General features: G+C 41.5%; 1 protein-coding gene across 1 annotated transcript in view; it reads left to right on the forward strand.

Moving 5' to 3' along the window:
- The first annotated feature begins 239 nt into the window (after positions 1–239).
- The window catches only part of LOC147905710 (protein MICRORCHIDIA 7-like), a 45,218-nt gene continuing 18,081 nt past the window's right edge, over positions 240–27,376 (forward strand). The window contains exons 1-11 of the mRNA XM_087374450.1: positions 240–651; positions 11,880–11,954; positions 12,373–12,407; positions 12,519–12,597; positions 13,417–13,509; positions 13,658–13,742; positions 17,770–17,845; positions 18,043–18,171; positions 18,470–18,568; positions 18,733–18,834; positions 18,982–19,143. Of these exons, the coding sequence (XP_087230576.1) occupies positions 240–651; positions 11,880–11,954; positions 12,373–12,407; positions 12,519–12,597; positions 13,417–13,509; positions 13,658–13,742; positions 17,770–17,845; positions 18,043–18,171; positions 18,470–18,568; positions 18,733–18,834; positions 18,982–19,143 (1,347 nt within the window). The remainder of the gene's footprint in view (positions 652–11,879; positions 11,955–12,372; positions 12,408–12,518; positions 12,598–13,416; positions 13,510–13,657; positions 13,743–17,769; positions 17,846–18,042; positions 18,172–18,469; positions 18,569–18,732; positions 18,835–18,981; positions 19,144–27,376) is intronic.

The following is a 27,376-nucleotide window of genomic DNA, read 5'->3' on the forward strand; positions in this document are numbered from 1 at the left end:
TAAAGCAGCTTTCTGCCTATTTTCGGCAAACGTTCTTCTTCGTTAGCATGAGTCGCATCTTATTCTTATTCTTCTTCTTCTTCTTCTTCTTCTTCTACTGTCTTTCAAAAACTGCAACTTCTCTTAACTGCTAGCACGCATCACGCACCACGACTCAACAACATCTACGTGCTTTTCTCCCCCTCCCCATCCCCTCTGCATGCTCCCCCTCCTCCCACTTTCTCTCCTCTCCCTTTGCCATGCAGCCGCCTCCCCTCCACTCCCTCCAGCCCTTCTTCCCTTCACCACCCTCCATTTCCCCCCCTCCCTTCCCCTCCCCCGCCAATAAGAAGCCCAAGCTTGAGCCCCTCGACCTTCCCCAGTCCCACTGGGGCCTCGTTACATCTGTCGGCGTCACCGGGCCGCCCGCCTCCAGGATGCTGGATCCCATTGATGTCAAGGGGCATCAGCAGACATCGCTCGAATTGCCGGACGACTTCTTGGAGCCTCTTCCCGGTCTCCTTATCGATCCAACCCCTCTTTCTTGTAAACCTCCCCCTCTTCCTCAGTTATACCACTCCGCCGTAAGAAGTCAAAAGCGTGGCTCCAGGCAGTTTTGGAAGGCGGGTGACTACGAAGGCCAGCGGATTCCAGGAGCTTTATCCACGGGAGGTTAGCGACCTTACCTATTTCTTGCGTCTTTAGAGATCCGTGTAACCTCTCAATGTCTATAATGAGGGGGTTACATAGAATGCCTGTACTCACTAGGGCAAGTATGGTCTCTCCATTGTCCCATATTGTCAAGCATAATGGACTAAACATGACAGCGCGTTGGATTGATGTCCCCTTTTGAAATCCAATGTCCATTTCTGCTCTTCGCGTAGTGTTTTCTCAAGCACATCTCATCGGGAAGCATGCATTGCTTTGAGGTAGAGCTGTAGTCCATTTAATAACGCCTCTTCCGTAAGCTTCTTAAAATCAGCTTTTGCTTCAACCTTCGGGCCCATTGCTACGTCTTGCGTACACGGAAAGAAAATAATGATGAAACATTACCTGGTGTTGCTGACTAAGTTTTTGTCAGCGCAAGCATGTTATTAACATACGTGACCTGTACTAGTCGATAGGACACTGATGGTGTTAAGGGTGTCTAGCCCAGCGTCTGGTCCTTTCAACGTATGGCTGGTGGTATGATGTAGCGTGACGCTGAGAACTTGTTGCTTTAAAGTTGGGTATAGATGAAATGAGTGTGGCAAGTTCAACCCATGTTTCTGATATTCAATTACTTGTTCACGGGGGGAAAAGATTAGGGTAATAGCGGATGAAACCCTGCAGAGCTTAAGGAGCTCAGATCGTGCGAGTTCTTAAAAAAAAAAGTCCTTTTATATTGGCATGATTTTTAGAGTAAGAGCATGATAGCACGTGAGAAAAAGGTCAGCGATGAAAGTGCATGTAGGCATGTATGACTTGGTTGGAACTTTGAAGAAGCTTTGTTGATGAGAATGTGTAGACCGAGTACATGAAGCTGAAGCAATTGGGACCGAACCGTTCCAAAAATGATGGGTCCTTTCTTGCATGTCCTTTAGGCTGCAGTACATGCTTGTTTGGGGCTTGACTATCACTCTTTTGGGACCATTGCGCTTGAGCTGAACGCATAGGTTTGTGAACAGAATGCAGAATCGAGAAAAGTTTGTAAGGTCGGGGTGGGGCACAAATAAAGAGTTCAAGCAAAGATACTATCATATCTAGACTATGCTGTCTTCTAGGCTAGCTAGCGAGGCTATTCTTATACCAAGTATATTTATTTTTTAAAGAAGGCATGAGTAGCTTTATGCATTAAACTCCAAAAAATTGTATATTTCTCCTCAAAGAGAAGGATGCATGCAAAGTAGGTCCAACATGTATGTTTTGCCATTAAACTCTAAAAAATTGTATATTTCTCCTCAAAGAGAAGGATGGATGCAAAGTAGGTCCAACATGAATGTTTTGCCATAACTACCTTTTGGGCAAATTGTTTAATGCTATTTGTTCTTACATGTTGTGTGGGTTGTATTTATCCCTATGAATGATAATTGCTATGTACTACCACACATTTTTTATGAAAGGGTGTTTAATAGAAATGCATTATTTTGGTGACAAGATGGTTGTAGCAAAGGATGAGTGCGGATGTGTGATGTAGCAATGCCGCCAGGAGCAAAGGATGAGTGCGGATGTGTGATGTAGCAATGCCGCCAGGAGCTTGCCTGGGTTAGTAGGAAGTTAGGATGCTAGATATTATGAGCAAAGGATGAGTGCGGATGTGTGATGTAGCAATGCCGCCAGGAGCTTGCTTGGGTTAGTAGGAAGTTAGGATGCTAGATATTAGTTAGTAGGGTTTGAGTGACCTTGGTGCCCAAATAGAACAGCTAGGACAATTAGTACTAGTCCTAGGTCTTAAGTTACTAGTTTCCTAAGAAGTACATATTTAGAAAGTGACCATTAGGCTTAGAGATTTCATGCAAGGGGGGGTTTCTATTGACATGGTTGAGAGGTGAGATCTTTCTATCACACTTAGTTTTGTCAGAAGCTCACGTATGTGTAGGAGCTGTATACTTGGTTGCAAGCGTTCACAAACTTGGGATTTGTTGGTGTTCTAGTATGGACTTAGCTTGCCTGATTATCTACAGTTGGATGGTTAGATAGAATGTAGCTGTAAAACATATGTTGTGTGCTTATGCTAGTTAAAGGTAGAGAAATTGAGAAGATTGTCTTTCAATTTTAGAGTTTGCACTATAATGGTGCAAAGCACTTTACTACATACTCTAGGCCATTCATGCTAAATGTATGGATTGCAGCCTAGAGGTCCACCACATGTAGGTTTGCAAGGGGAAAAGGTACATGCAGCCAAGGACTTCTCCAGGGTGTGCATTAGATGTTGAAGCAAGCCCAATACAATATTAAGAAAGTTCATGATAGAGCTAAATGTTGTGTTAACATGTATTGAAGAAAGGTGGAATCGAAGAAGGTGAGTATATTTACTTGAGAGTACCAAGTCCTTTAAAAACCCTTACGAGTGGAGAGTGCCCTTCTGTTATTAGTACTTTAGAGGATTGGTGAGCTTGCTTACAAAGCTAGTCCGATTGGAAGGATGTATAATGCATCTAGTATTACATGTTAGCTGTTTGAAGAAATGACTCATTGAAGTGCTTCTTGTTGACTTGATTGAACCTTAAGTGCTTTCAAGATGAGCCAAAAAGGATTCTTGATGTAATAGAAAAGCATACACACAATACAATTTTTTAAAGAATATTCTAGTGAAGTGGAAAGATGGTTAAAAAGATAACGCTACTAGGAACTTAGAAAGCAATTTTCTAATATTATTGTCACGGATGCCATCTCTCTTTTAGGGGGAGGAAATGCTAGTAATGGATTCTAGAGGGGTTGCAAAAGTGGACCATTGGAGTTGGGGAGGGGTGAAAGTGTTTTGAGCTTGACTATTGGTCTCTAGGAGGTGAGACCACTAGTTTTGTTAGAATCTCACATTTGTATAAGACTTGCAACAATGGGGGAGAAGTGTAGATGCATGTTGTTTAATGCCACGAGCATGTAGTTTATGGATTGTGCTTGTTAATGCTGTATATAATCTTACTTTTTTACTTTTTAAACATGATGATTGCAACGTGCTAGTCAACTTCATGCTAATGATGAGCAATTAGGGTGGCCTTAGTGAGCACATAGGAGAGTATAGACAGTAAATGTTTTCTTGTGTATCCAAGTCTAATTTTCACATGCAAAGCATTCTATTCTACTAAAGATCAAAGGATGTTCTTGTAGTGTGGATGTCCAAGAATTGGCATCCAAATGTCATTCAAATTTGACTAAGTAAAAGAACAATTGATGTAATGCTATATGCATATATTCAAAACATCCGTTTTTTGCACACCTCATTATGTTTATCTAAAGACAAAGAATGGAAGGTTTTGGGCGTGTTGCAACTAATCCAAATATCAAATTTCTATTGTGCAAGTCCTATTATCTCTTTTATCCTTTAAGCACCATGCTTGTGTAGGTTCCGTCATCATGTGTGGTATGCTACTGGCGTCCATTTTCTCAATTTTGTTGAGGTAAGCTATGAATTGACATAAAGCTTCTCCTTCTATAGGTATCAAACTTGTTTCAGCCAGTAGGATGGGGTAGGGCGTCTGTGTGTTAATCCATAGTTTCCCTATCAGGAAACGTTTATGTATAGTTTCCATTATTTCCCAATATATCCTAGGTAGCCCGGTGCCCAAGCGGGACTTCAGTGAAGGACGATTGTTTGCACGAGCATGGTGTGCAAGAACTTTCTCATTTTCCAATTCCATAGATGTGCCTTCTTGCATTTATTTTGGAAGCTATACAGAGCTTTCAAACCCCCGAGAATCCTTCTTTCCATGCATGCATTCCATTTGTAGTTGCTTGTGAAATCCAGTCCTAAGTATATTTATGAGCTAATTGTTTTTGACGGCTCCCCTCCAAATGTGACATCCACTTGTTTGTCGTGTGTCTCAATAACCATTACGTGCCTTATCTATATTAACTTGCATCCTTGAGTGTCTGTAGAGATCTCTCAGTGCATCCAAATGTGCTTGTAGGCTCTCCTTATTCGTTGCAACGAATACTACATCATCTATGTAGATAAGCATTAATAAAGCGTACCTTGCTATTTGAACCCTTTCCTTGTTATGTATTGTCATCAGCTCATCAACAAAAAGAGCGGAGAGTGCCGGTGAGAGGGGGCACCCTTGTTTAACTCCTATGTCACTTCTTATTATAGCTTCCCCTATTACAGCTTCCCCCTTGGAGCATGACCCACTAGCCATTGTGCTAACTTCGCTAGTACCTTTTCATAGAGTCGATATGTGGCTTCTTTGAGTTTTTGAGGAACTTTGAGCTTTTCCAATCTTTCCCATAACTTCTTACGCAGCACTATGTTGTAGGATTTTTTGAAATCTATGAAACAACAGGCTTTCTCGAAGGCTTTCTTGAAATCTCAAAGGTGCATCCAAATGTGCTTGTAGGCTCTCCTTATTCATTGTGAAGAATACATCATCATCTCTGTAGATAAGCATTAATAAAGCGTATCTTGCTATTTGAACCACTTCCTTGTTATTTATCCTCATCCACTCTTCTAGCTCATCGATAAAAAGAGTGAAGGGTGTTGGTGACAGGGGGCACTCTTGTTTAACTTTCCTGTCACTTCTTATTATAGGTTTCCCCTTGGAGCATGACCCACTAGCTGTGGTGCTAACTCAGCTAGTACCTTTTCATAGTTGGTATGTGGCTTCTTTCAATTTTTGAGGAACTTGGAGCTTTTCCAATCTTTCCCATAACTTCTTACGCAGCGTTGTGTCGAAGGCTTTCCTGAAATCTATGAAACAGTAGTAGACAACCTCTTTCTTCCCTTCGGCTCTTTATGTTGCAGCCCTAATTGTGAAGAATACATCATCATCTCTGTAGATGAGCATTAATAAAGCGTACCTTGCTATTTGAACGACTTCCTTGTTTTGTATCCTCATCCACTCTTCTAGCTCATCGATAAAAAGAGTTAAGGGTGTCAGTGAGAGGGGGCACTCTTGTTTAACTCTCCTATCACCTCTTATTACAGGTTTCCCCTTGGAGCATGACCCACTAGCTGTGGTGCTAACTCAGCTAGTACCTTTTCATAGTCAATATGTGGCTTCTTTGAGTTTTTGAGGAACTTGGAGCTTTTCCAATCTTTCCCATAACTTCTTACGCAGCATCGTGTCGAAGGCTTTCCCGAAATCTATGAAACAGTAGTAGACAACGTCTTTCTTCCCTTTGGCTCTTTATGTTGCAGCCCTAATTGCAACCAGATGGTTAACCATTGAGTGCTTGGAACAAAACCCTACCTCGGATGGTGCCCTTGCTTCCTATTCCTTTGCCCATTTGCTCAAGGATAGTGCCATGTATAACTTTGGTAGTAGGTTGCTTGCCATGATTGTTCGATAATTCTTTGGAATTCATTGTTCAAGTTCACTTTTGTGTTATCATGTGCTAGCATGCCCTTACCCTTGCATTCCTCCCATCTCCTCCTCCTCCTCTTCCTTGAAATCGTGAAGGAGACTAGCTCTCCACTTCTCAACCTTGAACTCCTCCTAAACCCTGTAATCTTCTCTACACTGTGGAACTCCGAGTTAGCTTTCTCAACTTTATCTCCCTTCTAAATCTTGCAATCCCCGTGGAGATGAGAACCTTGTGATCAGTCCCTCTTTTCACCTAAGCGTGCACGAGAGCTGCTTTTCACGCCTATAATAGAGGTCCCACCCTTGAGATCCCCTACCAATGTAGAGACTCTTACCCTAGAGGTCTCCTACAAAAAAGGTCCTACCCTTGAGGTCCCCTACAAAAAGTAGAGACTCCTACTCAAGAGGTTTCCTACTCAAGAGGTCTCCTACGAAAGAGGTCCCATCGTAAAGTCTTCTATGAATTGTGTAGAGATCGACACGTATAAATCTCTCTGAATGGAAAGAAGCTCCCACTCGTTGGCATTCAGTTTTCGAGTTGACTTTGGTATGATCTCCCTTGCATCCATGCTCCCATATACTATCGTGTTTTAGCATGGGGGGATTTTTTGTTTTGTTTTTGTTGTCTTTCTTTTTTCCTTTTTTGTTGTGGTGGAAATTTAACCCAATTTATTTGTGTGTGTGTGTGTGTGTGTGTGTGTGTGGAGAGTGAACAAGCTGAGGGGATACCCAGAGAGTGTTGCATATGCACGATATGTGAGCGACATGAAGTCGAGTCAGAGGAGCACTTTGCATTCAAATGCCCCGTCTACTTTGAGATCCGTGGTCGATATCACTGACTCTTCAAAGACGGTCTTCGCCTCCTCTCTAGGCTTCCTTCATACCCAGAACAGGGGTGCCTTGTTGCTTTCCTTCATGAGGCCCTTCGGAGCAGAGGGCACCTATCAGAGCACGGAGACAAGCCTCAGACACATAGTTTGATTCCTCCCAGAGTAGGATCACAAAGGCTGTTCACTTAGATTGTATGGATCACACAGTCCTTGATGGGAAACGCATTAAAGACCCAGAGTTTGAGACACGCCATACTCGACAGGGGACGGACACACAAGTTACACTTAGTGACCTCTCATCCCTATTTAGACTTGGAGCACGGCTCTCATGAGTTACAATAGCTTTGGTTAGGAGCAATGTCATGGCCAGGAGATCAAGATGGACTATGCCTAAGGATAGCCGCCAGTGCTCCATCATTGGGTATACATTTGCATGACCTCGTCCTCTCCCTCGAGCTCCCCTTGACACCTACACCATTATGACGCATTGTACTGATGAGGATGATGATGATGCCACTACTGATGATATATGACTATGCATCTTTTTAGGACTTAGCACTTAGCATGGGTGATGATGCTCGCTTAGTAGCTCAACTCTTCTGCTTGTTGTATCAGGTTATGTACTAGTCTCATAGACCCATCGGTCTTTCGTAGACTGTAATAAGCTTTCTCTCTCTCTCTCTCTCTCTCTCTCTTTCTTTTTCTCTCTTCTTTCTTTCTCTCTCTTCTTCTTTCTTTCTTTTTTTGCATTTCTTATACTTATTTTTTTTTCTTTCTCTTAGGATTTCTTATACTTATTTTTTGCTTTGTAGCAAAGTTACTGTGGTTTGGTTTGGATTTCAAAGCTGAGTGCGTTGGTTTTATCCAAGAGATTCCAGAATCTCATATGGCTGCCTATGCTTGGGTATTGATGTGAACATAAGCGTAGCTTTGTTAGCTAAATTTTATTTTTCTCATATACTTATAATTTTTTCCAAACTCGCTTGCAAACTCCATTTTCTCTTTTGTCCTTTTGTTTGTAATATGAAAACTTTTAATTTGTAAGATTGGATATATTCTAGTCTTATGAAGGTATATATTTTCTCTCTTTTTTTTTTTTTTTTGGGGTTCTTTGTAGATTTTTGATCTTTAGAACGACAAAATTTCTAAATTTGTATGATTGGACTTATTCTAGTCTTATGAAGGTATACACGGTGTGGCATTCTATGTCTCATTATCTAAGTTAAGGTCTTGCATCCTCACATAGTCTTTTGAAGGTGATAATTTTCACATAGTCTTTTGAAGATGATAATTTTCACATATTGAAAAAGATGATGCTGTTATCAACTTATGAGCTTTGGCAAAATCATAGATATTAGGACATACCATTGAGTACATTTGAGGATTGTTTCAAGTGAATGGTGATGTCACCTCTTAGAGCCATGATCTTTCATCATTCATACCACAACTTGGAATATCTTATGGAACCCTATGGTGACATGGTTTCCATATACTTCACCTTTCCATACCCATGCAACTCACCTTGGGGGATGAGCTTTACATTCTTACCTAGACTAAGATAGCAGAGTTGTCCTTTGGAGCAAGGTGTTTAGGCTTCCCCACTTATTTGACATTTCTTTTGAAAGACCATAAGGGTTTCTTTTGAAGGTCTAAGGTACAAGTCTTGTCATAAAATTATAGGTTATACATGTTCTAGAAGAAGAGAGAAGACATCAAACAATATATCTGACATAGCAAGACAACATATGGTGTTGAGGTGTTGAAAGTTTATGACCATTGGACAATAACCACAAACAAGAATCAATTTCACATGCCTCCGGGTCCTTGTGAGTCCCATTTAAGATAGTTTGTCTACTTGAAGCCATTGTTTTCACTTCAACTATGTATTTGCGCTTTTATCCATATATAGCACATTACATTTTAGATTAGATTATAGTGGTTTCAAAATTCTATTCATGATGTATATCTTTAAGCTCTTACTCTTTTGGGTGGAATCTTTGTTTTTATTACCATTCAATGATGACTAATTGTTGGATAGTTAGAATCAAAGATTAAGGTTTGTATGGGCTTTTGATGCACTGTTTTAGCCATGCGACATGGCTACTACATGAAATGTGAGAGCACATGGGTTATAACCAATTGGCTTTGGTGGTTTCACCAGAATCGGTGTGGCTTCTCTCTCAAGCACTGGCCAACGTGTGCATAGATGGCATATATGAGATCTATAAAGCTTTCATGTTGCTTGTCTAGTTTAAAGCTTTTTCAATCGCTATGGTTCTTTTGAGAGATGAGGCTTTTCTTCATTGAGAGTATTCTGCAGTAGATAGTTTGTCTAGATGAGAGTCTCTTTCCCTCCATGCTTTGTATCTAAGGAGTTGTAGCTTGAATGAAGAGATTTTGGACTACTTTTTTTATTAGCCTTCTCCTTTAGTGCTAGCCTTCGTCATGGCAGAGTTTGCCCTTCACCTTCGGAGTGCTGATAGAAACCTAGTACGAAGGCTTTGTATAAATGGGTGCTTGGGTGTGTGGATTTGTATGTGTGAGCATATTCTTATACTATGGTCTACACCCATCGTTAGGCATTGATGACGTCATTGGGGATGTCATAGTAGCATAGTTCTTGTTATGCGTGATGGGTTTATGGTTTTGAATCTTATGAGTGACTATTGTGAGATTGAAATTGCACTATGTTGTGTTTTTAGAGGATGAGTTTGGGAATGTTCCTTGATTCATTTAGGTATATGCTTCTGCATTTAGGTATATGCTTCTGCCATATTAGTGGACATGCAGATTTCACCTTGTTAAGTTTTCGTCCATGTTGCGGCCTGGAGTTTGCCCTTCTCCTCCGGAGTGTTGACAGAAACCTAGTACGAAGGCTTTGTATAAATGGATGCTTGGGTGTGTGGATTTGTATGTGAGCATATTTTTATACTATGGTCTACACCCACTATTTGGCATTGATGACGTCATTGGGGATGTCATAGTAGCATAGTTCTTGCTATGCGTGATGGAGTTTATGGTTTTGAATCTTATGAGTGACTATCGTGAGATTGAAATTGCACTATGTTGTGTTTTAAGAGGAAGAGTTTGGGAATGGTCCTTGATTCATCTAGGTATATGCTTCTGCCATATTAGCGGACATGCAAATTTCACCTTGTGAAGTTTTCATCCATGTTGCGGCCTCTTGGTATTCCGATAATTCTTTCCATCTTAAATGGTGTGTTGCCCTATCAGTTGGATTTAGATTCTCGTTTGGGAGAGACTACCGGAGTGTTGACAGAAACTTAGTACGGAGACTTTGTATAAATGGATACTCAAGCATGTGTGGGGGTGTTGGTCTACACCCATTGTTGGGCACGGATGATGTTAGTGGGTATGTCATAGTAGCTAATGCCTGCTATGTGTGATGGAGTTTATGGTTTTCTATCTTATGAGTGACTAACGTGAGATTGAAACTACACTATGTTGTGTTTTTAGAGGATGAGTTTGGGAATGTTCCCGGATTCATCTAGGTATAAGCTCAGTGGGGATGCGCTCTTGTGGTTCTTTACAGTAGACATATTTTCTTTCTTATTGCCTTTCTTTCATGTACTTTTAAATTCTGGAAGTAATCCAGTGTGAGAGCGAGTCGCAACACTTGCACTAGTTTTCAACAATTGGTATTAGAAAAGCAATGATGGAGACCTCACGCGAAGGTTCTAATGGCTCGAATTTCCTTGCGCGGCAACTTGGGGTTCCGTTGTATCTCATGGAGAAAGGATTGTGGTCGAAAGTTGTGGGAACTTAGAAGAAACTTGGGGGGAATGATTCGACAGAAAATATTGTAGAGTGGAAGACCAAGAATGAAAGGGTGCGATGGACTCTTCGGAGAGCACTTGGAAGTCAAAGCTTGCCAATGAAAATTGGGTGGCCATAGAAACATTGTTTGGGTCACGCTTGAAGTTTACGACCAAGTTGCAGTGAAATTAGTCTCAACAAGATGATAGCTACTTTATTTGATGAGGAGTATTGGCAATTCTTGTACCATATGAAGGTGCATAAAGAAGTCTGGTGGAAAGAAGAAGAGAGAATACTCAATTGACGTGTGGATACTATGGTAAAGGCGGCCATGTTGCAAAGTTTTGCTATATGAAAGCGTACAACACTCAAAGGAAGAACGAAAAAGTTTGTGCTATTGAAGAAACACTACGAACCAATGAGTTCGCTTGGAATGGCAGTAGTAGATGAGAGTTTGAATGAGGAGGACATTTAGGCCTTCTAAAATTTCGTCAGTGTTGCTTGATTTCTTGGTCTTACCTTGTGTGGCTGACCTCAGCTTTGTGTGGGAAAATTCTCATTTCATGTTTTGCCCTGTGTGGGTGGTGTGCTCAAGCTCTTGTTGAGGTGCTTCTTGTGAGAGTTATTTTCTTGAATTTTTACCTTGTCTTCTTCTCTGATCAAGGGAGATCGTTGGATAATTATAATCAAAGATTAAGGGTTGTAGGGGGGAGTAAATTTTAGAATTGGCTTTTGATGCATCGTTTTAGCCATGTGATGTGGTTACTACATGAGGCGCTAATGCACATGGGTTGTAACCAATTGGCTATGGGTTTCACCAGAAATTGTGTCTTATTTCTCAAGCAGTAGCCAACGTGTGCATATATGCGTAGAGGAGTTCTACAAAGTTATTATGTTGCTTGTCTAGATTACAGCTTTTCTAGTCTCTCTTGTTCTTTGAGAGATGAGGCTTTTCTTCATGAGATTATTTTGCATTAGATCGATGGTAATGTCTTTATCTGAGCAACAACCCCAGTAGGGGTGCCTCCTATGTTCTTTACAATTAGACAGCTTTTCCTTCTTATTGAGACAATTATGTTGCTCTTTCCTTTTTTTCATATACGTTTAATTATGGGAGTAATCGAGTGAGAGAGAGAGAGTTGCAACACTTGTACCAATTTCCAACAAAAGCTATCAATAAAATCGGTTAATTTAAATAGAACAGTTGCACATTGCAATGATGCTTTTGTTGAATTCTGGATCTTTGCAACAGTTCTTTGTTCTAATTTGCTTGTTTAAATGGATCTTGTAGGTGGAATTGACCATGTGCGGGTGCATCCTAAGTTCCTCCACTCAAATGCTACGAGCCACAAGTGGGCCCTCGGTGGTAGCAATTTTCTCAATCATGTCTCAGATTTTGATATGCAAACTCTTTGTAATGGAATATGGAGATACGTTTACAAGTTAGCCTTTTTGACAATAAATGGGCTCTAAAGGGATGAGATTCAAAAATAAGGCTAGAGGGATCATTGAAATAAATCAGGATTTTGTAGCTGCATGATTTAACCTTTTCAATGCTAAGTGTTGATGTCCACTATTTTCCCTTTGGATGTTCACTTCTTCATGTACTTATATACTTAAGAGATATGAAAGCATTGTAGTGCTGTAGGTAGTGCATGGTCTACGTGTATGTGTGAGATAGCCTCACAAGCAATGCTCAGTTTGTTTCGTAGTCTTGAGTAGAACATAACATGTCTTTATAAAATGCCATTAGATATTTCACATATTGTTATCTTTCTTTGCAGCTGTTGCTGAGCTTTTGGACAATGCTTTGGATGAGGTGATTGTATTCTGAGACAATTTGCATGTTTTTGTGGTCTAAAATGTACGAATTGTTTAATCGCATTACATGATCTATCCCACTGACATGTATGGACGGTGGATGATTTAGGTCGTAAATGGAGCGACCTTTGTAAATATCAATATGATAAGGAATCTGCAAACTGGAGGACCTTTATTATTGATTGAAGGTACTGTGTTGATGCTTTTCAACTTATTTCATGTAGCTCCATGATCATGAACACTACAATTCAACTCAGAATGCTACTGTTATAGTTAATAGAACAAGTTTCTTTAGTCTTTAATATTTTCACCATGTGCTGTTTCCAACAGTGACACAATGCCTTGCATAAAATATTATGCCAGTGTGCAAATCGTCCCATGTGTACTACAGGAGGATTCCTGATCTTCTTTCCTGTGAGAAGCATCCCGTGAGAAGCATCCCAAACAGATAATTGTAGATATGGTTCATTCTCCCATAGAGAGTAAAACACCAGTTAGGAGTGTTCCCAAGTAAATCCTAAAACAGGAAAACACCTGCTCTATTCTCAGTTTAGTAGAGTCAAGTATCCCTTGTTATTTTGGCTCCAGTGTGAAGATCCATTCTTAGTATCAAGAACAAGGTTCAAGGCTGATTGGTAAAGGTCCAAGGCTGTGGAAGAGCCTGATTCTTTTCAAGTGAAGACCTCTTTTCTTCCATAATCTAAGCATTAAAGCCTGCAGTGGAAACATCAAGGCCATTCCATAGAGGTGTTTTGCTCTAGTGGGTGCACACCAAGATTAAAACATGAAGAAATGCAGTATATAGTAGGATTTGATCAGCAGTTTGGCCTTGTTGGGTGCCACCCTAAGTTAGAAGGCTACGGTTGGTGAAGGGTGATCTCTTTGTATGGTCGGTGTAGAGGAATTTGTTTTTTTGTTCATATTTTGGACTGATTCTTTACTTTCCTCAGGTAAGTTCAGCTCACACGTAATTGTAATGTATTTTATTTGGATCATGTGGTTTGTAGATGATGGTGGTGGAATGAGCCCTGATCGCATGCGCCAATGTATGTCACTTGGGTACTCTGCCAAGAGCAAGAGTGCCAACACAATTGGCCAATGTATGCTCTCCTTTATCTAGATCTCGGTCTTTCTTTTGTCTGCAGCTTGGTGCTTTATTGCTTGTGGTTTTCTATATTTTTGTGTGTTTTTTCATGGTTCTTTCAAGTATGAATAATTTAACTTGTCATTTTAGTTGTGGATTGACAGATGGAAATGGTTTTAAGACAAGCACCATGCGTCTTGGAGCTGATGTCATTGTTTTTTCACGATGTCCTGCACGGGACGGTGGCAGGTAAATGGCCTTGAGAGATTTACCAGAATGGCATAAGTTATTTTTACTCTTCCTGCTCAGCAACATTACCATAGCAGATGCGTTTATTGTTCCTAGCACCATTTCCATTTCTGATTTTATAGTCATCCCCATGTATCAAAGAGTCGTCAAATATGTCTCCTTGAAGGAACACCAACTGTCTTGTCAGTTCCTTCCACACTAGTTGTTATATATATGGAACATCTTTTGAATGTTGTGCCATGGCTTCTCTCTCTTCATGTATTGCTTCCTCCACTTCATGGCTACTATGGGAGTACCTTTAAACATTTATTGTGGGTTACTTGTTATGTGTGTGCTGAATTCAGCAAGTGGCCAAGGTGAATTCTCAACCAAAAAAACATCGATGCTGTCATCTATGGTGCAAGGCTTCTTTATTTGGAAAAGGATTACTACTCCTTGTGCATGTAATGCCTACGATATTTGCTAGAAAACATGATTTTGTTCTAGGTTCTTGCATTTGAAGTTAATATACTCTTTTTGAAATGGTGGATGCTTTACTATCAATCATTTCATGTGTGTCAGTGGTATTTGGGCTAGCAGACTGCTGGCAAGGATCGTCACTCACATTTGTACAGAGCAATGATCACTCCTAATCATTGTAACATGCAAAGGTAATGAGATCGTGTAATCACAGTGAGACCTTCTTGAAACCTTTAGCGAGGAATCAACGTCATGCACTATAGAGAGAGAAAGGAGATAAAGGTAAAGAGAGAATGGAGTTGACAACCGATTGGGTCCCTGTACCCACTGAGGGTCCCCTCCCCCAATCAAGGGAGAATTTTCTTTATACTTGGAGACAATCTTTGAGAGAGCACGAAAACGCGCTTCTGAAGAGTACACTGTGCACACATATTGCAGACCCGAAGACCTGAGAGGCAACGCCGACCAAAACCAAGACCTTGATGCTGTCCACAGTGACAATGTAGGACACTTCTACAAGGCAAGGAAGAGGCTTGTGCTGTCCACTAGGATGCAGGGTTACTGTATGAGTGAGAGTGAAAGTTGGGAGTAATAGATTCTAAAGAGAGCTGAGAGATGACTGAAATATAGAGCTGAAAAGTGAGCTGTGCAAAATTGTAAAGAAAGGTGTAAAGAGCCGCTGAAAGAGTACCCTGAGACCCCCTTTCTATGGCTGGTCCCTTGGTCCCATAACTTGGCCCCATAAAAGGTGGCCTAGGGAGGGGTGCAGGATAGCCTATAAAGGCAACCCTTCCCTTGCCATTTTTCCAGCCCTGAGGGGGCCCAAAAGGGATCCTATCTTAAGCTGGACCTAAACCTAACTCTAAAAGATGGAAACATTGGGTACTAATGATCCTATTAAGGAACTATTATGTACTTTTCGATGTAGCCAATGTGTCACATTGCACCCAAGTGCAGGGGTGCATGTGACAATCACAGATGTATATAATCGAAAGAGCACAAGTTGGGCTGAGAGAACTAAGTGCTGTTTTGGGAAGCATGGTAGCATTATGCATGGAATGAAAGAATAAACTTTTCCTCCAAAGCGTTGAGTTTTTTCAAATAAAGTTTTTGTATGCCTCTAAAGTAAAAAGAATATAACACTATAATAATACTTCCAGTTTGTGAAAACAAATAAAACCATTGGAAAAAGTAAGCTTGGATAAATAAGCTTCAAGTGAAACAAAACTATCCTCAACTGTTTTGGGAAGCATGGTAGCATTATACATGGAATGAAAGATTAAACTTTTCCTCCAAAGCGTACGAGTTTTTTTAAATAAAGTTTTTGTATGCCTCTAAAGTAAAAAGAATATAACATTATAATAATACTTCCAGTTTGTGAAAACAAATAAAACCATTGGAAAGAGTAAGCTTGGATAAATAAGCTTCAAGTGAAACAAAACTATCCTCCCTGTGAATAAAACTATCATTCCTGTCAACTGATTAATGATGCTACATTTTCTGGATAAAATAAAAGCTTATTGAATGCACTATCGTGCAAAAAAGACATGTACTGAAGAGTTGCAATACGTAGCTTTTGCAGATCTTTTGATCATAGGATGTTTTTAGTGTGAATACATTATTCAAAGCTATGATTTACTTCTGGCTTGCTGTTTATGCTCTTACATAAGACATGATATTTTATTCAACTATTAAAGAAAGCCTCGAAAAGCTTATCTCAAGACTGAGAATATACTCCATAGGACTCAACCCAATCATGAGAAATCAACAAGTACAACAGGGGGGAGAATCAAGAGTGGTGAGTCTTGCCATTGACCAATTTCAAGAAATATCCAATAAGGGGAGTTATGCCACCCTCACTGAACTCGAAAAAGACACTCTCCAAGGAAAGTCCAATGCTTTGTTTGGGTGGCTGAAGAGTTTCAAGTGTATATCATCGCCTATCCTCTTGGCAGATGGTTGTATACAATGGGCACATGAGATCCTTTAGAGAAAGATGCTAGGCGTAGATTTGATACAGGAGTGAGGATGAACACGTTGCAATGGGAGTATGTATAATGGCAATAAACATGGTAAAACCTAGTAGTGTATTGAGAATTTATAGTTGCAAGCTTTGGCTCAAGGAACATTGTGGAAGCCCAAAAGGAAGTGAATCATTGTCGAGAGTTGATTTAAATTGATTGTAAAAGCTGATGTCCAGTCTTAGTGCAAGCCAAGGGACAATGTGGAATGTGAATGACAATGTTGTCACACTCACATTGAACATTGAAGATGTTCCTATCATGCATAGCCATGCACTCACAACTATGGCTCAATGTTGAGTAATCAAACAAAGAATGAAATCTTTCCTTTCTTGTCTAGTGAGCAGGGATGTCTCTTGAGTGGTGCCCTGATTATTCTAGTGAGGATCGTTGCTAGGGTGAGGCTTTTTGGAAGATTGAAGAATCCTTTTGCAATTTTGGAAAATGTAGCCTTTGCTTTAGCAGAATTTGTTGGAGGAGAATGGGGGAATTTTTTGCAAAAGCCTTGGTCCGAAGTCATAAGTTTATGGTCAATTTGCTTTGGTCTTAGCTCCATAAAAACAGGGCTTTTTAACCCCTCTTGGTACCTGCAACAATTTAATGAACCACACCACTGCGGCAACCATTAACTGTTAGCTTTTTGCATGCAAAAATAATCTCTAGACTAATCCTAGTCTTTGTGGGTGTCCCCATCAAGAAAAACCAATGCTCACGCCAAACATTAGTTCACTGGTTGACCAAGGTCAACCCTCTTGACTATAATTAAGGGGCTTCCCTGACTGAAGTCAAGCCTTCTTGACTGAAGTTAAGTATCTTTGACCAAAGTCAATGCTTTGACCAATCAAAAGAATTCTTTGACCATAATTAAAATAAATAAGGAATTCTTTAACTAATGTCAAATAGAAGGTCAACTCTATATTGCACTTGGATTATAAAAAGGATTCAAGAGAAGATGGCAAGTCAAAAAGCTTAAATATTATTATTGTCCACAAATGAAAAGTTGTGATAGAGACTATGGACAGCAGGTCCTAAGTCTGGAATGATTGAGGACTAGTCAGAATTAAATTTGGATAAGAGTTCAGCAGATTACTTGTCAAATCTCTTTTAGAGGGCCTTGAAAGAGAGCTGAATACCTTAGCATTTGACACATGACACATGGCTGTTCTGCAAGTCACAAACCAGCAATTCTTATCAAGGCAATCAAAATACACGGGGTAGTTTCACCATCTTCTTGAGAATGGATGTTCCAGATGTTGATTCAGTTGTTTCAAAGATTAGGAAAAACAATCAAACATACCTAGTTGCAAGTCTGTCCTGCTCATGTAAAAGTCATATGTGCAATTCCAGTAGAATTTAGATTGTGATAAGTGCCCTTCTTAGCAGCTGTATTTTGGTGGGCTTTCATACTTTTGGTAAATTGAGCTGTCTTGCCCACCTGTACAGCACCAGGTTATATGTGCTGTTTGCTGCTTTCTTGTATGCAAATTTGTGTCAGTTTTTCCACAAATGAATCCTATGTTTAATGATCTCCCCCTTAACTGTTGCAGTGCTACTCAAAGTATAGGCATGCTTTCTTATTCATTTTTGCGGGACACAGGCCAGGAGGACATTATTGTGCCCATGGTGAGAGAAGTGTGTCAGAGTATAGTGCAAATATTTCGGTTGTGGATGCATGTAATTTTCAGGTTTCTTGGTATAGCTTATTAGCCAAGGTTTGATCTTTTGAGCAGAGCTAGGAACATACAAATTTCCTTGCGCATGGAACTTTATATGATTTCAGTTTTTAAAAATCTATTGCATTGATGCTCCTCTCTTCCCAGGTTGACTATGAAGTTGAGCCTTTTGGGTTGCGCAAGCTTATACGAAGTAATGTAGATGATTGGAATTATAATATGAACACGATCAAGCAGTGGTCACCATATGACACAGAAGTGGACCTCTTAGATCAGGTTTGTCGAACTTATGCATTGCAGTGTGAGGTTCTCTTGTATATCATGGTTACTAGACAGAAATATTGTATCAGAACTCCTCAATAAAGGAATGGGCATCTCTGCAAAGAATGCTATGTTTAGTTTTGACATAAGAGAAAGGTCAGTTTCATGCTTTCTTTGTGGTTGATGATCTGAAGCCTGGTCTCAGCATTCTTGCTGCAATATCTCTTGTAGTGATTGTCTTTATGAATCTCAATAGCTTGTAGAGTTCTGGAACCTCATGGTTGCAATCTTATGTCCTCCTCAATGTTTGCAGTTCAGAGGAATGAAGCTTCAAGGGACACGAATTGTCATATACAATCTTTGGGAGGATGATCAGGGACAGCTCGAGCTAGACTTTGAATCAGATCCTTATGTAGGTCTGCATATCTGTAAATGACAAACATTTAGCTAGCTCATACATCAAGGATTTTCCAGGGTGAATTATGCGCCTTTTGAAAGAACCGCCATGCGAGTACTCATAACATGGCCAATAATTGGGGTGAAGGTTCGAAGCAGACTTACTCCTGTTTTTTGCAGGACATACAAGTACGAGGTGCCAACCGTGATGAGAAAAAAATATTAATGGCAGCCCGTTTCCCAAACTCTAGGCATTACTTGACCTATAGGCATTCTTTACGGGTGTGTTGATCAGAGTCCTGCATGTTTCTGATTCATTGTGTGCCTTCTTTGCAGCATGTAAGCCTGTTATGTTTCTTAACTACTGGTGCTGGTATCTTTTGTGAACAGTGAAGATGTTTTAAATGAGAAATGCTTTACTTCCTGCAGAGCTATGCATCTATTTTATACCTGCGACTCCCGCCAGGGTTTAAGATTATTTTGCGAGGGAAAGTTCTGGAGCATCACAGCTTGGTGGATGACTTGATGTTTACACAGGAATTGACATACAAACCGCAAGGTGCAGCTGATTTTACTCAAAAAGATATAAACGTAAGCTACCTGAAAGTTGCATTTCTGATGCCAATTCCAACACTTGCATTTGTTGTACTCTTTTATCTCTGCCTTCTCAATTTATTCATGTTGGTCAAGCCACATGATCATGTTTGTATATATTATACTGCCTGCTAGTGTCTTCTCTTAAAGGCTTGCGGCTTCGATAGCCTAAGGATTCTTGTTGGTGTCTATCAACGCCACCTAAACTTTTGCTTCAAATAAAGTAGGCGAGTATCGTGATAGAGAAAGTTGGATATCAACTACTCACAGCTTTTTGATGAGCCAAAACTAAGTAGCTAACTACAAAGGGTATACACTCCTGTAGTTGTGAGTAATTAATGGAAGATAAATTCTTGTGAGTGATATGGGGAGTAAACTTCACAAGAGAACGTGCATCAAGGAAGGAGTGGCAGAGAATAGAGGTATGAATTGATGAACTCTTTCTAATCACTCTAGATGCACTCACAAAGAGAGCCTCATTGCTCGAGCGGGGCTTTGGACCTCGATGTGGCCTCCCTTGGGAATGGCTCCTGGTGTTGCTTGCCCTCCAAGTAAGCCCTGCAGATGTAGGAATAGGGTTGGTCATCTCCCCACCTGTGAGCCCCCATATGAGGAGTGCAGGGGGGGAGGGGTTGGACCATAGATTGATAGGATGGGTCATGGGGCTGCCACATGGGCTGCCATGTGGGCAGTAGAGAGAGAGTGGAAATACCTGGAAGATCAGGGCCACCATGGTGTGCAAAAGTGGTGCAGGAGTGCCACAGGGCTGTCCATGGATGGAAAGGACAGGCATGTGCAGGGAGACCAGCAAGAAACGACTGCGTGGACAGGCAGGATGACCTTATCCAGGATATGGAGCAATATGGACTCCAGTACAGATTGTTTAGAGGCTGCTTGGGACCTGGAACAAGGCTGAAGGCGCTGTGTGTCGGCATTTTGGAGGGCCTATGGGCCTGGAAATCAGGCTGGATTATGGGCGGGCCTGCCTGGGGCAGCCTGCCAGTTGGCCAGGCAGGGCCATCCAAAGTTTGGAAGTATGCTGCCAAAGGCGGGCTTTATAGGCTGCTGGAAAAGTCGGCTGATTTGGCCTGTTTGAATCGGCTGGCAGGGGCAGAAAAGTTGGCTGATTTGAAGGGGCAACCAGCCCCTATAAAAGTGGGTCATTTGGGCTCCTTTGGCATCACTTGGAGCAGCCCTCAGACAGCAGCAGTTAGGGCTTCCTTGGGCCTATACTTAGGAGGTGAAGGAGATGTAGAGGAGCTGCAGACTAATCTTGAGGTGTTGCTTGCCTAGGCTGGCTACTCGGACAACAAGGTGGAAGGGATCACTTGACAGGGAGTCTACATAAACTCAGAGAAGCACGCGGGCTCGGAGATCTAGAGGTGCCATGCATATAGTAGGAGGACATTTTGGTAATGTACTGTGTCCAGTTTGTGGACAGATAGAAATATATGTGTTGCTTCTATATTTGTCTTGGATGCATTGTCTATTTTGGCTTGTACACGCACATGAATGGTTGTGAAGTGCACACACTATATGAACTAAGACCTCTTGCCGTCAAACTTTACCTTCATCTCGTTGTTGGCCATTTGACTCCGAGATAGTAAGTTCTTACAAAGATTACCTTCTCTTCTCGTCTCCCAATTCTGTCTTAAATGGAATGTTGCCAATACCCATTCTAGAGCAAGTCCTACTGTACCTCACCGTCACCTTTGACTCTGAGTGTGGAGGCTCCATGGCTTTGAATGATGCTTTCTTGTTGGACATACGTTCTAATGCTCTGCTGCTTACATACCAGCCTTGCTTGCCTTTGGTCATTGCATGAGCCCATCAATGCTCAATGACCACCTCTAGCTCTCCTGTAGTCATGTTGGCTGATTTGGATTTGGACTCCTTGAGCTTGGACTCATTCCTCCTCTTCTGATGGGCCTCTTTCTTTCGGCAATAGAAACAATTCTTGTCCCAATTTCTTACTCTTACCATGGCTAAAGCCTTTACAAAGCATAATATATCAAAGTTTTTGTTTGCTCATTTCAAAGGCTAATCTTTAGCTATATTCCCATTTGTATCCCACAACATATCCAAGGCACCCAAAGCCTACTCTAAGCTCGTTCCAAAATGAAATAAAGGCAAATTTAGTCTCCCTGAAAAGCATTCTTCCAAATAAGTTTTGAACTAGTTTTCAAGCAAATAAAGATATCCATCATGGCAAGAGGTTCCATTGTTTTAATCACGGCCTTTCAAATTGGAAATCTTATGAGGTATTTCAAGGTGCTCCAAGGCAACCAATAAAACACAAAGAAGGTATTATTCACTTGAGATATCTAGATGTCAAAGGCATTTCAACATCTAGATATCTCAAGTGAGAGATTGCACGTGAAGGATAGTTGTGAGCAAATACTACACATTAAGAGCGATTCATAGGATGAAGTTTACATGCAATAGCAACCAAGTTTTAAGAGAAAAAGAAATTAACATATGATATATTAAATTAAAGAACAGACTTCATGTTAAAACAAGCTTCAAGATCTTGATATAGTAGGACTGATGTGTACTTTATGTCAAAAGAATTTATCAATAATGAAGATGGTTACAGGTTATACACTTAGATATAAAATGTAATCTAGCCATTAATACATTATATGTGGATAATGATTTGATCATTGCAGGTAACATCATAGAGATGATGAATCAAATCAAGGTAAACTTATGTAAGCAATATAACATGAGAGATGTGTTAGAAATGCATCGCATTTTTGGCATTGAATTCAACAAGAATTTAGATAAAGTGAAGATGTAATCTTTCTCAATTAGAGAAGGTACATAAATGAAATGTTCAAGCAACTTGATATGCGAGAATGCAAATCTGTCAACACATCAATTGGAATATGTCACAATACCTTTACGATTGAGAGTCAATACGTCAAGATGCTACATTGTATTGAGAAAAAGCTAGCAAACTGATGTATCTGATGGCCACACCTAGATCATACATTTGTTGCTTGGTTAGTTGGCTTGTGGAAAACCCTTGTGAGCATGATTGGAAATTGTTGAAAAAGATCTTTAAGTACCTAAAAGGTACAATGGACCATAAATTGCCATGTATGAAGGATAGAAATAAAAAACCAAACCTATATAGACTAGGGTGGAGTTAAATAGGAAAAGTGAACAATTTTTTTTTCCATTCTTGCTCCATGGTATGGTTAAGCACAAAGCGAGACATAGTTGTCTTGTCTGCAACATAAGCATAGTATATTGCTTTATCAAAGTGGGATTGTGAAGCAATATGGCTAGGAAGGCTTTTACTTTAGTTCAAGGGGAAGAAATTACGACCTTGTTTTATAACAGGAGGCATTTGTTTTAGGAAAGAATCCCAAAAATCATGGAAGGCAAAGCATATTGATATTAGTTTCTCTGTAGACTTATTCACCAAGGGTAACGTCTCAAGCATTCAAAGAAATCCAATGTCTATTTTGTCAAAGACAAAAATTCAGGCATTCATAAAAACTATATGTATCATAGAAACCAAAATTGCAACGAAAGGGGAAGTGTAAGAATAGTTAGTATTATGGTCTCATGGTGTACATAGGTTAGTATGCCGGTTGAGTTGTACACCACGGAAGTATCCCAAGTACTAATAGTGCTACTTGGCTTTTTGGACCAGCTGAAGCCAAGTTGATCTCTCACCACTTTCACCTGCATGAGATGGTCATGTACTTGATCCCCTTCCTCCATGTTCATGTTGAACAACCTAGTCTAGGAGAGATAGGATCCTCGACGTGTTGTCCATCTCATACAAACCCTTTAGAGCTGTCCATGCCTCACCAGACGTATTAGTACTCTAAAGATGTGGAATGACAGAATCCGTTGTCTTTCTTATGATCGATGCAAGGGCTTGGGCATCTTTGTCTTCCCATGCTTGCTGAATCTACAACCATTGTAATCATTCTTGAAGCATCCTTCATGTCAGTGGGCTTCGGATCCACCCCTATTGTGATCTTCCAAAGCTACCTACCCACAACGCCACCTGGTGGTATGGGATACCAGGTTGGTTTGGATCTGATTGGGAGTTCGTGCCAGTAGCTCAGCTCGTGGCTCGGAGGGGACATCTCCTGATTCGGGATCACATCCCGTAGATGTCATGGTTGGGTGGTGAGCAGCTTGCTCAGTTTCTCACGTTGCGTGTGTTTGTTTTGTAGATCAGGGGTTTTAGGAGTGCTGGGATGTGTCAGTGAGTGTCATGTGCACGGATTGGTATCTGACGTGTACTGGGTACACAAGACTAGCTCAGGTAGCCTGGGGAGGCTTAGAGCTAGGCAGGCTTGATTCTCGGGTTGAGTGGCAAGGGTACGAACCATTTATAGGTCTTCGCTATTTTTGGCGTTGGGACCCAAGTCTATAAAAGGGACCCAGGGGGTTCAGTTTTGAGTGTGCCGATGGGAGCAAGTTTCGTTCCTAGGTGCTAGGTCTGATCCTGGATTGAGTCGCGGACGCACGCTTGCATCTTAACATAGCCCAAGGCCCAGTGGCAGATCCCAGGCTTCACAGCGCCACCTGGACACCAGGCTGGTTTGGATCTGATTGGGAGTTCGTGCCAATAGCTCAGCTCGTGGCTCGGAGGGGACATCTCCTGATTCGGGATCACATCCCGTAGATGTCATGGTTGGATGGTGAGCAGCCTGCTCAGTTTCTCACGTTGCGTGTGTTTGTTTTGCAGATCAAGGGTTTCAGGAGTGCTGGGATGTGTCAGTTGGTATCGGAGCCAGCTCCTGAGGTAGGAATTTCTGATGCGAGTACTTTGGACGATTTCTTCCTCCAGGTATGCCCTAAAATTCGAAATTTGCTGCTGCAAATTCTGCTTGGTTCATGGGTTATTAGGGGTGGTCAGGATGTAGGGAAAAGGTAGGAGGAAGAAGGAGAGTGTTTCGAATTTACTGAAGGGTTTAGGAGAGAGAAGGATGAGCATAGCTGGGAGACAGCGGAGGTGCAGGAAGGAGAGGCGATAGAGTAGCTGAGTGCAGGCGTGCAGATCGAGGCTGATCGGGGCTGCGTGGGAGAACGCCGAGGTGTGAGGCTGTGTTGGTGCGCGATGGCTAGAAGGAGTTTCGGCCAGGGCAGGGAGATGCGCAAGGGGCTGGAACAGGGTGCGGCCACCCCACCCTGTGGGTGGTGTTGCTTTTTTCGAAAAAGCACCACCCTCCAAAGTTGGGAGGGTGAGCCTTTCTTGGAAGCAGGGCTTCCTAATTTGGCTGCCCTATTCCCTATATAGCTTGGCAAAGTCCCAAGCTCAGCCATAGCCTTGTGCAAGCAGCCCTCCCCGCCATCGTCGTTGATTGTGCCATCAAGTTTCGGGACAGCCAGCGTCACCTGTCGTTCTCCCGCGCCAGCTTTTGTACATCTGCGTCACCAATTGTACAAACTGCGTCAGCATCCGTACAGCTTGCGTCAGCTACCGTACGCCCACGTGAACAACTGTACGGACTGCATTAGCGTCCGTACAGATCACGTCAATAATTGTACGGATTGCGTCAGCAACCGTACGGATCCCGTCAGCAACCGTACAGCCACGTTAGCCATCTGTACTGATTGCGTCACCTGTACGGTCAGCAGGAGGATTCCGTACGGTACAGATTGCTGCAGAATTTTGTACACTGCAGCCTGCAGCGAATTCAGCAAGAGGAAGACTTCGGGTTTATTGCGCCCGCGGTTCGTCAGTTTTCAGCATCTTCTTCCGTCAGCATCTCTTGGGACGGTTTACGGTTTTTCTCTGCTCTACTCTCCTTTCAGCTTTGATTCTCTCAGTTATTTCTCTCAGTTTATATTCGTTCAAATCAGATTTTAGATATGTCTGATCCTGCAAATCCCGAGTTCACCATGGGAGAACAGGATCTGGATTACACTCCTGTGGGAGAGGAAGACCAGGGTCTTTATGACTATTTGATTACGAAGAAGGCCTTCAGTGAATTCACCACTGCTCTGGATGGAAAATTCGAGCAGGTTAATACGAATCAAATGGGGTTGATACAACAACTCCAAGGGATTCAAGCGACTCTCACTCTTCTGGCTAGCACTGTGCAGGCACTCACGCATGTGGATGCCATGGCTTCAGTGCTAGGTCCGAACATAACTCCAGGCCCTTTTCCGGGAGATCAAAAGTCTCGAACTAAGGAGGTAGTTGACACTTGGTTACACAAGTGACAGGTACACTTCCAGTTCCACCCGTACCCAGATGAGAAGAAAATCCAGCTTGCAGTCGGTTTCATTTCAGGAAAGGCGTTGCTATGGTGGAAGGAACTCCAACCTAAGCCAGATACATGGATAGATTTTGAAGGAGTCTTCAAGAAGGAGTTCCTGAAGAAGGAGGACGATTATGATATCGTTGGCAAGCTTAAAGCCCTCGATATGTCAAAGCTGAACTTGTCATTTGAAGTTTATCTTCAAAGGTTTCGGGATCTGTAGCCCAGGGCCACAAAGATGGATCCAGTGACCTTGTTAGGTTTCTTTGTGGATGGTTTGTCAGATTCGTACAAGTTGTAAATTAAGAACAACAAATGTATAACGTTGCAAGAGGCTATGAATTACGCGCGTATTTATGATGATAGCATGGCCGGTGCAAAGGCAACTACAGTTTTCGACACGAGTGGAAAGAACAAACGCAAGTTCTTTCAGCCTACGACTGGTACCGGGGAGACGAAGTCTACGGACAACGCCTCCAAGATAAACTTGACTCAATCAAAGAATGGTCGAGTCCGTTTCCTTCGCACATTGAAGCTTAAGAAAGAAGGACGTTGCTTCTATTGCAAGGAGCAGGGCCACACCAAGAATGAATGTCCAAAGCGCAAGAATCAAAAGTTAGTGCTTGGATCGAAGCTCCAGGCGGATCCAGGTACCAAAGCCAAGGGAGCGAACCAAGTTTCGATGACAGATATTTCTGCAAATGTCATTACCTGTTCACTTTCTTGTAATTGCACTTTCAATACTTCGTTGTTTAGTTCCCATGATGTTTTTCGAGTTTATATGGACCAACAGGTTCACATTCTCTTTGATCTGGGTAGCTCTCACAACTTTGTTAATTACAAATTTGTGCAAAAGATGGCACTGTCTACAGTATCTAGTGATCACACCTATGAGATGCAGCTTCTAGCTAAGAAGCAGTTTTGGGATCGCAAGGTTGAAGCGCTTCCTATCCGGATTCAAGCTTACACAGGGACTCACGTGTTATGTTATGCACTTGGAGCATGTAGACTTGTTAATCGGAATAGAGTGGTTTAAAATCCACAATATTCAGATTGGATCGACGGAGCATACACTTTCTTTTGTAGATAAGGACACCCAATTTTGTATTTAGTGATATAAAATTTTCTCTTCTCAGGGACCTATTGTGTCTGCGATGCAGCTTCGGAATATATTAAATACTTCTCATTATGATGTCTATCAATGTGTTTTGATTCCGCTTTCTTCATTTGTTGTCTCTGTAATAAACAAAACTGATTTAAGTGTGTTTGAACACCGTGAATTGAGAATGTTGTTAGATAGTTTTCAGGATGTATTCCCTGCTCAACTGTCGGAAGGTTTACCTCCTGAACGGGAAGTAGATCATCGCATAGACTTAGTCCCAGGGGCTCTAGCTATTAGTGTACCACCTTATAGGATGAGCCAGCTAGAGGATGATGAGTTAGCTACCCAGCTACAAGATTACCTGGATATGGGCTACATACGCCCAAGTAAATCACCTTGGGGTGCACCTAGTCTCTTAAGAAAGAAAAAAGACTCTACATGGCGAATGTGTATAGATTATAAATGATTAAATAAAGTGACAATTAAGAATCGATACCCTCTACCTCGTTCCGATGATCTGATAGATCGTTTGATCGGAGCGTAGTATTTCTCTAAGATTGATTTGCGTACGGGTTATCACCAAATTCGTATCTATGCTAAACACATAGATAGAACCGCATTCCGAACTAGGTATGGTCATTACGAGTTTCTTGTATTACCTTTTGGTTTGACCAATGCTCCTGTCACATTTCAGCAAATGATGAACGATTTGTTCAGGGATTTTCTGGGCAAATTTGTTGTAGTGTTCTTAGATGACATCTTGGTATATAGTCAAACGCTTGAGGATCACATAGGACACCTCCGGATTGTCTTAGCTATTCTAAGACAGCATAAGCTCTATGCCAAGATGAGTAAATGTGAGTTCTTTATGAAGGAGATCATTTACTTAGGA

The sequence above is a fragment of the Dipteris shenzhenensis genome, chromosome 1 (assembly GCF_047967505.1).
Source record: "Dipteris shenzhenensis isolate YYH24624 ecotype China chromosome 1, Dip_SZ_1.0, whole genome shotgun sequence".
NCBI classification, from domain to species: Eukaryota; Viridiplantae; Streptophyta; class Polypodiopsida; order Gleicheniales; family Dipteridaceae; genus Dipteris; species Dipteris shenzhenensis.